The sequence below is a fragment of the Sapajus apella genome, unplaced genomic scaffold (assembly GCF_009761245.1).
Source record: "Sapajus apella isolate SASKATOON/1434 unplaced genomic scaffold, GSC_monkey_1.0 scaffold135, whole genome shotgun sequence".
Classification (NCBI taxonomy): Eukaryota; Metazoa; Chordata; class Mammalia; order Primates; family Cebidae; genus Sapajus; species Sapajus apella.
In genome coordinates, this window is record NW_022437075.1 from 874,845 (window position 1) to 885,594 (window position 10,750).

At 42.1% G+C, this 10,750-nt stretch overlaps 1 protein-coding gene across 1 annotated transcript; it reads right to left on the reverse strand.

The window, feature by feature from the left end:
- Positions 1-1,386: 1,386 nt before the first annotated feature.
- Positions 1,387-9,298, reverse strand: ZSCAN4 (zinc finger and SCAN domain containing 4). The gene is made up of 4 exons (XM_032263279.1): positions 8,974-9,298; positions 4,377-4,874; positions 2,438-2,603; positions 1,387-2,355 (listed from the first exon to the last, which is right to left on the reverse strand). Exons 2-4 carry the CDS (start codon positions 4,770-4,772, stop codon positions 1,616-1,618), a joined length of 1,302 nt encoding a protein of 433 aa, XP_032119170.1. The 5' UTR covers positions 4,773-4,874; positions 8,974-9,298; the 3' UTR covers positions 1,387-1,615.
- Positions 9,299-10,750: the final 1,452 nt, after the last annotated feature.

Here is a 10,750-nt window from a genome sequence, read left to right on the forward strand (position 1 = left end):
CCCCAAAAAAAAAAAAAAAAAAAAAAAAAAAAAGGGATATGGCACTCCTGAATATAATCAAGATTCAATAGTTTAATGTTCACTCTTCTTGAAATATAAAATAATCTCCTAAAGAGAAACATGGCTGTCTACTGCAAAGGTTAAGCCAGCTTCACGTGGAATAAAGGATGGCAATTGTAATGGTAAGTACGATGATCTTTTTGCTTCCCCCGGTACGGAGGCCTTGTCTTCCCTAGCTTAAGAGCGGAAACCAAATACTGTACACAACACTCCGGGAACGACGTCCGAAGCCCCACAGCAGATGAGCTGGAAGAAAGTGCCGTGTGGGAGTCCAGGAGTCTGCGCAGTGCCGGCCGACACTAGATCCCAGAAGGCAACGCGGCTGGATGGCGACGACGGCAACTGCTAGAGGCCGCTGGAACGCCTGGCTCCGGAGGGACGTTTCGGGAGACCGCGGCTCTGGGTCACCGCGTTCCGCTCGGACCTGCCGCCTCAGTTTACAGCCCAGTTTCCCTCGTCTGCCTGTCGGGGGACTCACTTTCACCCACTTTGTCTCCACAATCCGGCTTATCAGGCGATCGCATATGCACCTGCGCAGAACTCGCCACCTACTTCAGCTCCCAGAGAGCAATGCGCGCTGCGTAATGGACTACAAGTCCTAGAAGCCTTTGTTCCAACATTTTCATCCAGGGACTTTAACCCAAGAGCCTGCAGCGGGAGGTCTTGGGCATCAGTGAAGTCTGGCTGTAATCACTGAAGGAGGAGGGATATAATCACTGATGTGCGGCGTTGGGTGGAGTCCAGAGGATTATTGTTTATTTGCAGGACCCGTAAAACACCCAGCCAAGTCAGACTGGCAGCTGGTGTGTCACAGATACATTAGATTAAAAAAAAAAGAGAGAGATGGGAGTCTTCCTTCCTTTATGTTGGTTAGGCTGGTCTCGAACTCCCGACCTCAGGTGATCCACCCACCTTGGCGTCCCAAAGTGGTGGGATTACAGGAGTGAGCCACCGTGCCTGGCCATCTCTTTTTATTTATTCGTTTATTTTATTTTTATGTTTTGAGAGAGAGTTTCGCTCTTGTTGCCCAGGCTGGAGTGCAATGGTCCTATCTTGGCTCACTGCAATCTCTGCCTCCTGGTTCATCCAATTCTCCTGCCTCACCCTCCCGAGTAGCTGGGATTACAAGAGTGTCCTGTGCCATCACACCCTGCTGAGTTTTGTATTTTTAGTGGAGACAGGGTTTCACCATGCTCGCCAGGCTGGTCTCAAATTCCTGCCCTTAGGTGATCTGCCCGCCTTGGCCTCCCAAAGTGCTGGGATTAACAGGCGTGAGCCACTGCGGCTGGCCGCATCTCTTTTTTTAAAAAAGGATATCAACATTACGGATTCATTAATTTATTCAACAGAAATTTATTGGTTATTGGAAGTGTTCCACTTTCCCAACCACTTGGAATACTTTAGTGAACAAAACTGATAAATTCCATGCTCTGCTTAGCCTTACATTTTAATGAAGACAATAAATTGAAAGCATAATCAGGAAATCATATCTTATATTCTACAGAAATATACATACTTGCATATGTATTTATACACATTACATCCGACCAGCAGCTTAGGAAGCTTTTGGTGTGGAGGGAACACTTGGCAGGATAATTTTCTTATGAGTCCTCATATGGCGGTGGTACGTGGATGACTGGCGGTAGCTCGTCTTACAAAAGGGACATGTATAGGGCTTTTCTCCTGTGTGGATTCTCTCATGAGACTGCAAGTTGGTTTTGTGGCTGAAGGACTTTTCACACATGCTGCATGTGAAAGGCTTCTTTCCTGTGTGAATTATCTGATGCACGCGTAGGTCTGATGTCTGGAAGAAGCCTTTTTGACACTTAGGACAAACAAATGGCCTCTCATTCCTGTGTCTTCTCTGGTGTGCTAATAAGTGAGAGAGATACCTAAAGACCTTGGGGCATTCCTCACATTTGTATGATTTTCGAACTCCATGGGCTCCTTCCTGATGTACCTCACGTGCGTAGTTTCCCTCATTGCTTTGGTGGGTAGGGGCATACTCAGGGGAGGACTGCTCTGGCTGTGAGATAAACCCTGGTCCCATCTCCATAGGGACACCTTGAAAAGAGATTCCGTTTATGGACCCTTCCTGGGATCTAGCAGTGCCTTGCTCTCCTCCTCTTGAGTTCTGTGGGTTCGCACAAGAAACACCTCCCTCTTCAGGCCTAGGACTATTCTCTTCCTGGATAATGATTAGGGAAGCTATTTGATTGCCTTGATTAGTAATATTTTTGTTTACTTGAGTAGTTTTCAGAGAACTGTTGCTGCCATCTTGTTCATCTTCATATCCTGTGAAAATAGACACTGAAGTTGTACTCAAGAAGGAATCTGCATAGAACATTCCTCAGTTGTGCAGATTCACCTAACTTACCTTGTCCTGTTTCCAAGGAAGTATCTTGGGAAGTCTGGAAGGGTGTCTCCATGTTTGCTTCTCTTGGCGTTTTGGCAGACATTTGTTTTGTGAGGTGAACAATGACATCTTTTAAGGGCATATTCTCAGAAAACAGAGCTTCCTGTCCCTGCATGTGGACATGGACCTGTAAGAAAAACCAGATCATTGTTGCATCTGAATCTGTTGTGTAACAAAAGATTTTTTGGAAAACTGGCCCTCAACAGGCTCTCACAAGCTCCCTCAAGTATGGGCTACCACATAATTTTGTCCCATCCTTATCTCTGATGGTGTTATTCTTGTTACCACAAGCTCTTATGTTTAATAAAGTCACATGGATATTGAATTTGCCAATACTGAATCATTTCCCCTAGGAAAAATTCAGGGTTAGTTTCCTGCGAGATTCTGGCATTATTTTTGTCAATGGATCAATACGTGAGTTTGTTGTATGTGTGTATATGTTCAAAGATACCTCATTTAATACATACTTTCATAAAGGAGAGCTCAGACAAATAAAAAATCTGATAAAGAAAAAATATACAAAAAAATACATATTCTTGATTAGTTAATTCTGAACTCAGAGGATCCAACACATGTATTATCATCATAATATCAACTTTCTTCCACTTAGGAACACTAGACAGTATTTTAGCATTTTACTTTAGTGTCACTTTAAACAACAAAGTTATCAATAAAAAGCACAAAAGTGTGAATATGTGCCACTAAATAGGCTGTGAAAAGGACACTTATTTTCACTGTAAGAACCAAAATAGGAAGTGAGGTTGTGGCCTTGTTCAACCCCGACTGGAAACATACACCTAAGGTAACTCAAATACTTTACCACTCTACACGTATCTGAAAATGACTGAGAAGATGCCTCAACTATTTATTTTACAAATAAATTTTAGCAATTTTTTGGAAATATGGGCTCTGAGAATAAGGATCTACTGTAATTCCTTCTTTAGAATGTCTTTCTTGATTAGGGCTACTTGACAGAAGAACCAGCTCTTGTCAAGACATTTCTTCCTCATCCTTGAGGTCTTCATTTAAGTGTCACTTTCATGCTGGTCTCACTTGAGGCCAAGCGAGATGGATCACTTAAGCCAAGAGTTCGACACTGGCCTGGCCAACATGTTGAAACCCTGTCTCTACTAAAAACACAAAAATTAGCTGGGCTTGTTGGAGCATGCCTGTAACCCCAGCTACCCTGGAAGCCGAGGCACGAGAATGGTTTGAACCCAGGAGGCAGAGGTTGCAGTGAGCTGATACATGCCACTGCACTCCAGCCTGTACTACACAGTGACTCCGTCTCAAGGAAAAAAAAAAAAAAAAAGCCGGGCCCGGTGGCTCTCGACTGTGATCCCAGCACTTTGGGAGGCCAAGGCAGGTGGATCATGAGGTCAGGAGTTCAAGACCAGCCTGGCCAAGATAGTGAAATCCTGTCTCTAGTAAAAATACAAAAATTAGCTGGGTGTGGTGGCGCATGCCTGTAATCCCAGCTACTCAGGAGGCTGAGGCAGAAGAATCGCTTGAACCTGGAAGGCAGAGGTTGCAGTGAGCCAAGATTGTACCACTGCACTCCAGCCTGGGTCACAGAGTGAGACTCTGTCTCAAAAAAAAAAAAGGAAAAAAATGTCAATTTCTCAGAGTCTGGCATTATACAGACTAAAATCAACTTAATCAAATATCAATATATTTGGCTCCTATATGTCCTATAGAATAAACATATATATACCTTTTTGCTTTTTTTCTTGAGAACTTAGGACATTGAAGATTCTTTGTGTGACTGCTGGGAGAGTGTGGGCTAACTAATAACTGGACATGCAATAGTTTCTCTAACTTCCAGACAACTCCAGCTGACTATGATTTATTCCTTACTTTCCTTTGTCCCTTATCCCAGCAATCAGAACCCTGTACTCACTAAGGCAGATGGATTAATGCTGTCATCAGTGAGGTCTTCCATGAATCTCTCCAAGTTTTTGCCACTTGATTTCCATTTTTCTTTCACACTGGCCTTGTCATTGCAGTAGCCACCAATCATAAACTGCTCCAGGACTAATAGAGAAATAATTTCATCCTTACTGTGCTTTTCTGGTTGCAGCCATGAATGAAAGATCCTATAAAGTCTTTGCAATTCCTGCCTTGCATATGAATTATTGCTGTCTTGCAATGAATTGAGCACAGTTCTTGAGAACTCAGAAATCCCATCTTCTGTCTGAACGGCAGGTCCTTGGCTTTGTTGAAACTCTGAATTTCCTGATCTAAGATCATTCTTAGATGGTTCACACTGAAATAAGGTTTTTTGATCTAAAGCCATTTTCAGCAATTCTCAGAGAGACTTAATTTTGATGATTCAGTCTCTTCTCTTGTGTCTCTGGGAATTGGTTTCAACAATTGGTGGATTCTTTAAAATGGCAAGCTAGAAATAGAAAAGAGATAAGTAATTAATTGCACCACTGGCATAATTAAAGACAAACAAATCAACCAAAATGTTAAGCCTAGATGATTTTATGGATGAATTCTACCAGACATTAAAAAGAGAAATAATTTGCCCAGTGCCATGGCGCATGCCTGTAGTCCCAGCTACGGGAGGCTGAGGTGGGAGGACCACTTGAGCCCAGGAGTTCTGGGCTGTAGTGTGCTATGCTGATCGGGTGTCCACACTAACTTCGGCATCAATATGGTGACCTCCCAGGAGCGGGGGGACCACCAGGTTGCCTAAGGAGGGGTAAACAGGCCCAGGTCGGAAATGGAGCAGGTCAAAACTCCTGTGCTGATCAGTAGTGGGATCGAGCCTGTGAATAGCCACTGCACTCCAGCCTGGACAACATAGCAAGACCACGTCTCTTTAAAAAAAAAAAAAAGAAAGAAAGAATTCAAATTTTACATAAACTCTCCCAGAGCATATGAGGAAACACTATGCACTTTTGTTATGGAAGTCAGCACTTCCTGATAATAAAATCTTGCCAATACATTAAAATAATTCAAAGCAAAATATTTGAAAATCAAATAGACTAATAAGAATACATCACAAATGGTGTTCATTTCCAAAATGCAGGAAGTTTGGATTAAAATTCAAAAATCAATGCAATTTACTTCATTAACAGGATATGGATACAAGAACATAATATAATCATCTCAATGAATGCGTTTAAAATGTCAGTGTTCATTCCTGAAAAAGGCACTTAATAAACTAGAACTATTAGGAAAATCCTTTGCTGGTCATGATGGTTCACTCCTGTAATCCCAGCACTTTGGGAGGCAGAGGTGGACGGATCACTTGAGGACAGGAGTTCGAGACCAGCCTGGACAACATGGTGAGCCACTACCTCTACTAAAAATACAAAACTTGCCGGCTGCGGTGGCTCACACCTGTAATCCCAGCACTTTGGGAGCCTGAGGCAGGTGGATCATCTGAGGTCAGGATTTTGAGCCCAGCCTGACCAATATGGTAAAACCCCATCTCTGCTAAAAATACAAAAATTAGCAGGGCATGATGGCATGTGCCTGTAGTCCCAGCTACTTGGAAGGCTGAGATGGGAGAATTGCTTGAACGTGGGAGGCAGAGGTTGTAGTGAGCTGAGATCATGCCAATGCACTCCAGCCTGGGTGGCAGAGCAAAACTCCATCTCAAAAAAAAAAAAAAAAAAGACTTAATCAGGTGTGCCTGTAGACCTAACTTCTCTGGTGGTGGAGACATGAGAATGACTTGAACCCGGGAAGTGGAGGTGGCAATGAGCCAGGATCATGCCGCTGTGCTCCTGCCTGGGTGACAGAGTGAGGCTCTGTGTCAAATATATATATATATATATATCCTTAATGTGATAAATATTTTACAAAGTAATTACAACAAAAATTATTAAGTTTTCGGTTTAAACTACTGTCTCTGTGAAACATTGGATTGCTCCCTAATCAGTGAAATAAGGAAATAAAATATTTCATACTATAGAGTCTTGATTTTGTTTACAAAAAGTATTCAACAAATTTGGTGGGAATGTAAATCAATTAACCTCTATGGAAAACAGTATGGAGATTTCCCAGAGAACTAAAAATAGAACTATCATTTGATACTGCAAACCTACTACTGAGTATCTACTCAAAAGAAAAGAAATCATCATATAAAAAAGACACTTGCACTCATATTTTGATTGCAGCACTACTCAAAAGAGCAAAGTCATAGAAGCAACCTAAGAGTCTCCCAGTGGTTGACTGGATAAAGAAAACGTGAAATACATACTATGGAATACTATGCAGCCATAAAAGAATGAAATTAGTTCTTTGCAGCAACCATAGATGGAGCTGGAGGCCATTATCCTAAGTAAACTAACTCAGAAACAGAAAACCAAGTATCACATGTTCTCGCTTATAAGTGGAAGCTAAACAATAGGTACACATGAACAGACACTGGGGACTCTAATGGGGGGGGAAGGGAGGGAAATGGGTATTGAAAAATTATCCAATGGGTATAATGTTCACTATTTCAGTAATGGGTACACTGGAAGCCCAATTTCCATGAATATTCAAAATACTTTTATAACAAACATGCACATGTACTCCCTGAATCTAAATAAAATAAAATATTCAGCCGGGCGCGGTGGCTCACGCCTGTAATCCCAGCACTTTGGGAGGCCGAGGCGGGTGGATCACAAGGTCAAGAGATCGAGACCATCCTGGTCAACATGGTGAAACCCCGTCTCTACTAAAAAATACAAAAAATTAGCTGGGCATGGTGGCGCGTGCCTGTAATCCAAGCTACTCAGGAGGCTGAGGCAGGAGAATTGCCTGAACCCAGGAGGCGGAGGTTGCGGTGAGCCGAGATCGCGCCATTGCACTCCAGCCTGGGTAACAAGAGCGAAACTCCGTCTCAAAAAAAAAAATAAAATAAAATAAAAATAAAAATAAAATTAAAAAAATAAAATAAAAAATAAAAAAATTAATTAAAAAAGATAATTATGTGAGGTGATGAATATGTTAACTAGCTTGATCATGGTAATCATTTTGCAATGTATACATATATATAGAGAGAAATCACGTTGTACACCTTAAACATATACAATCTTTGTCAATTATACCTCAGTAAAGCTAGGGAAAACAAGAGAAAGAGGAAGAAGCGAATGAAATAGAAAAGACAAGCCAGAATCCATACCAATGACATCTTTCTCTGGCTGAAAACTTATTAGCCGCAGACATCTACAAGGCCACTACCAGCTACACCCACTGTGTTGTGAAAGGATACATTCCTTAGGAAAGATTCTTAGCACCTTTACTTTTGAATTTTTTTCCCATTAACAGTTACCATTCCTTAGAACTTCACTGCTTTAACCAAAGCTACAATTTTATGTTTATTTTTGCTACCTGTTCTTTCTCACTGTTTCAAATTCAGAAGTAAATTGAGTTTGCATTGCTTGAAATTGATTTCTAATCCCAAATCACATTACCTGGGCAATTACAGACACACCATTTGGAGTGCTGAATGAATCAAGAATTTAATCCCTTTTCTGTTAATATATTATTGCCATTTTTGTTTTTTTTTCTTCAATTTTATATATGGTTAACACTTCAAAGATTTGTGCAATTTTGAAAACAGCAAATTTCATGCCATAAAATCAGAAAATGTGACTGGTAGGAGTAATACATGGGCACACAAAAACCTAATTGCTTTCTATTTCTATTAGTTATTTCCTGCTTTGTGTTACTCTCATCTGGTCTCATTAGATCAGATCTGCCACCCTGATCGCATCAGTTAATGAGGCAGAGGTGATCTTGATTTTAAAACCTCCTCGGAGAAAACAGAATACATTTTTGCCTTTCCATAATCCATTTATCATAATGCTTCCAGTCAACGTTTATAAAATGCTAATCAGCTCACGTCACACCCGACTTTACTCTCTGGATGGCTCCTCTTTGCCCTCAGGGAAAAGCACTGAGTCCTTCCTTGTACTATAATGACACTCAGTTAAATATTTCATATAATGCAACAAAAAGGAATTACTAAGCTGGGCGCAGTGGCTCACATCTGTAATTCAAGCACTTTTGGAGGCCATAAGTGGACAAATCACTGAAGGCCTGGGCAACATGGCAAAACCCTGTCTCTACAAAAAATAGAAAAATTAGCCTGGTGTGGTGGTGTATGCCTATGGTCCTAGCTACTCAGGAAGCTAAGGTGGAAGGATCACTTGAGCCTGGGGAGGCTGAGGCTGCAGTGAGCTGTGATCTGGGCTACTAAACTTTAACCTGGATAACAGAGACATTGTCTCAAAGAAAAAAAAAAATTACTAGAACATAAAGCCATACAAAACACTTTCCAAAGAGAAATCTTCAGTCACACCAGGCCTTTATACAGAGTTCACAAGATGAAGCCCTTCAGGGTCAGAGCTGTTGTAACAAAAGACCATTCCCTATACTCCTAGGAGACCCCCATATCTCTATACTTAGGACTTTTCCTGAAATAGCTATGCCTACATATACACATTCAAAGAAACAAAACTGGGAATTTTCCGTCCATTATGGAAGCTTACCTCCTTCTTCATTGACTGGGTAATCCGAGGCTGAACACTGAGCTAATGTGTGACTGGCTTTCCACACCGGGTTTATCTGATGTACCTTCCTAAGGCTGCTCCCTTTTATAGAGCCTGGGATCAGTGATTGATTTAAAGATGTGATTGGATAAGACTTGCCTTTGATTGAATTACTGATGGAATCTTCATCCAGCCACAGCTGCAGGTTATATACCATCACTGGTCCTGGATCAATAGATCATAAACAAACACATTAATATCTCTGCAGGCTAGGCGAGGTAGCTCACGCCTGCAATCCCAGCACTTCGGGAGGCCAAGGTAGGCAGATCACTTTAGGTCAGGAGTTCGAGACCAGCCTGGCTAACGTGGTGAAACCCTGTCTCTACTAAAAGTACAAAAATTAGCTGGGTGTGGTGGTGGGTGCCTGTAATCCCAGATACTTGGAAGGCTGGGGCAGAAGAATCCGTTGCACTCAGGAGGTGGAGGTTGCAGTGAGCTGAGATAGCACCACTGCACTCCAGACTGGGAGAAACAGCAAGACTTTGTTTAAAAAACAAAAAATTGGCCGGGTGAGGTGGCTCACACCTGTAATCCTAGCACTTTGGGAGGCTGAGGGGGGTGGATCATGAGGTCAAGAAATGGAGACCATCCTGGCCAACATGGTGAAACCCCGTCTCTACTAAAAAATACAAAAATTAGCTGGGCATGGTGGCATGCACCTGTAGTCCCAGCTACCTGGGAGGCTGAGGCAGGAGAATTACTTGAACCCGGGAGGCAGAGGTTGTAGTGAGCTGACATCGCACCACTGCACTCCAGCCTGGCACCTGGTGACAGAGCAAGACTCTGTCTCAAAAAAAAAAAAAAAAAAAAAATTCTGCAGCCCTAGCCTGAGCAACAAAGCAAGACTCTGTCTCTACAAAAAATAACATAAAAAATGTTAGCCAGGGATCGTGCCATGTACTTGTAGCTTGTCTGAGCCAAGGAGTTCATAGCTGCAGTGGGTTATGACTGCCCCAATTAACTCCAGTCTGGGACACAGACAGAGACCCAGGCTCTAAAAAGCACACCAAAAAATCTGCAGTAAAGTGTAACAACGTCCACATTAAATGAAAATATAAAGACAAATGTTAGTCTCACAAATTCTAGTCAAGTTTAGTATAAATTACTCATACAAACATGACAAACTTTTGCTCACACTTTTAAGTTTTCAGAGATTTATGAATTACAAGGGTGGCAGAGGGCAAGGCTAATGCTCTCTTTCTGTGCCAATTCCAGGCTGGTGAAACAAAGGGGGTTCCAGGACCCCAGAGAAGGCATTCCTAACCCATTAAAGAGGTGACAGGGGCTGAGACTAGGATTATATCAGTGGAAAGGGAGAAATTGGTGCATGTTTTATATTGAGAAAGCATATGATGTTTGATAGACTTAATGTGAGGCTTGAGGGAGAGGGAGGAGTTAAAATGGCGAGAAGCTCCTGGTCACCTAGTGTGGTGGAAGCTGTGCTGTCTTCCCTGCACTCTCCCTCCCCACTTTCCATCCTTATATAGGCTGAGACTTTGGTGGAGTTGAGAATGTATCAAAAAGGTGCGAGCCAATTACAGCCATGTGTTTCATCTGCTTCATCAGGCATGTGGCCCCTTGGGATTTGGATATTCCCCCTATTACTGTAGGGTACAGAGTTTAAATTTCCTTGTCCTGCATTGATGAAATGTCTGCTTGACTTCCCCACAATGGGAATTATGTTCTGAATTCTCATATCGTAGGACTATGTATTGGT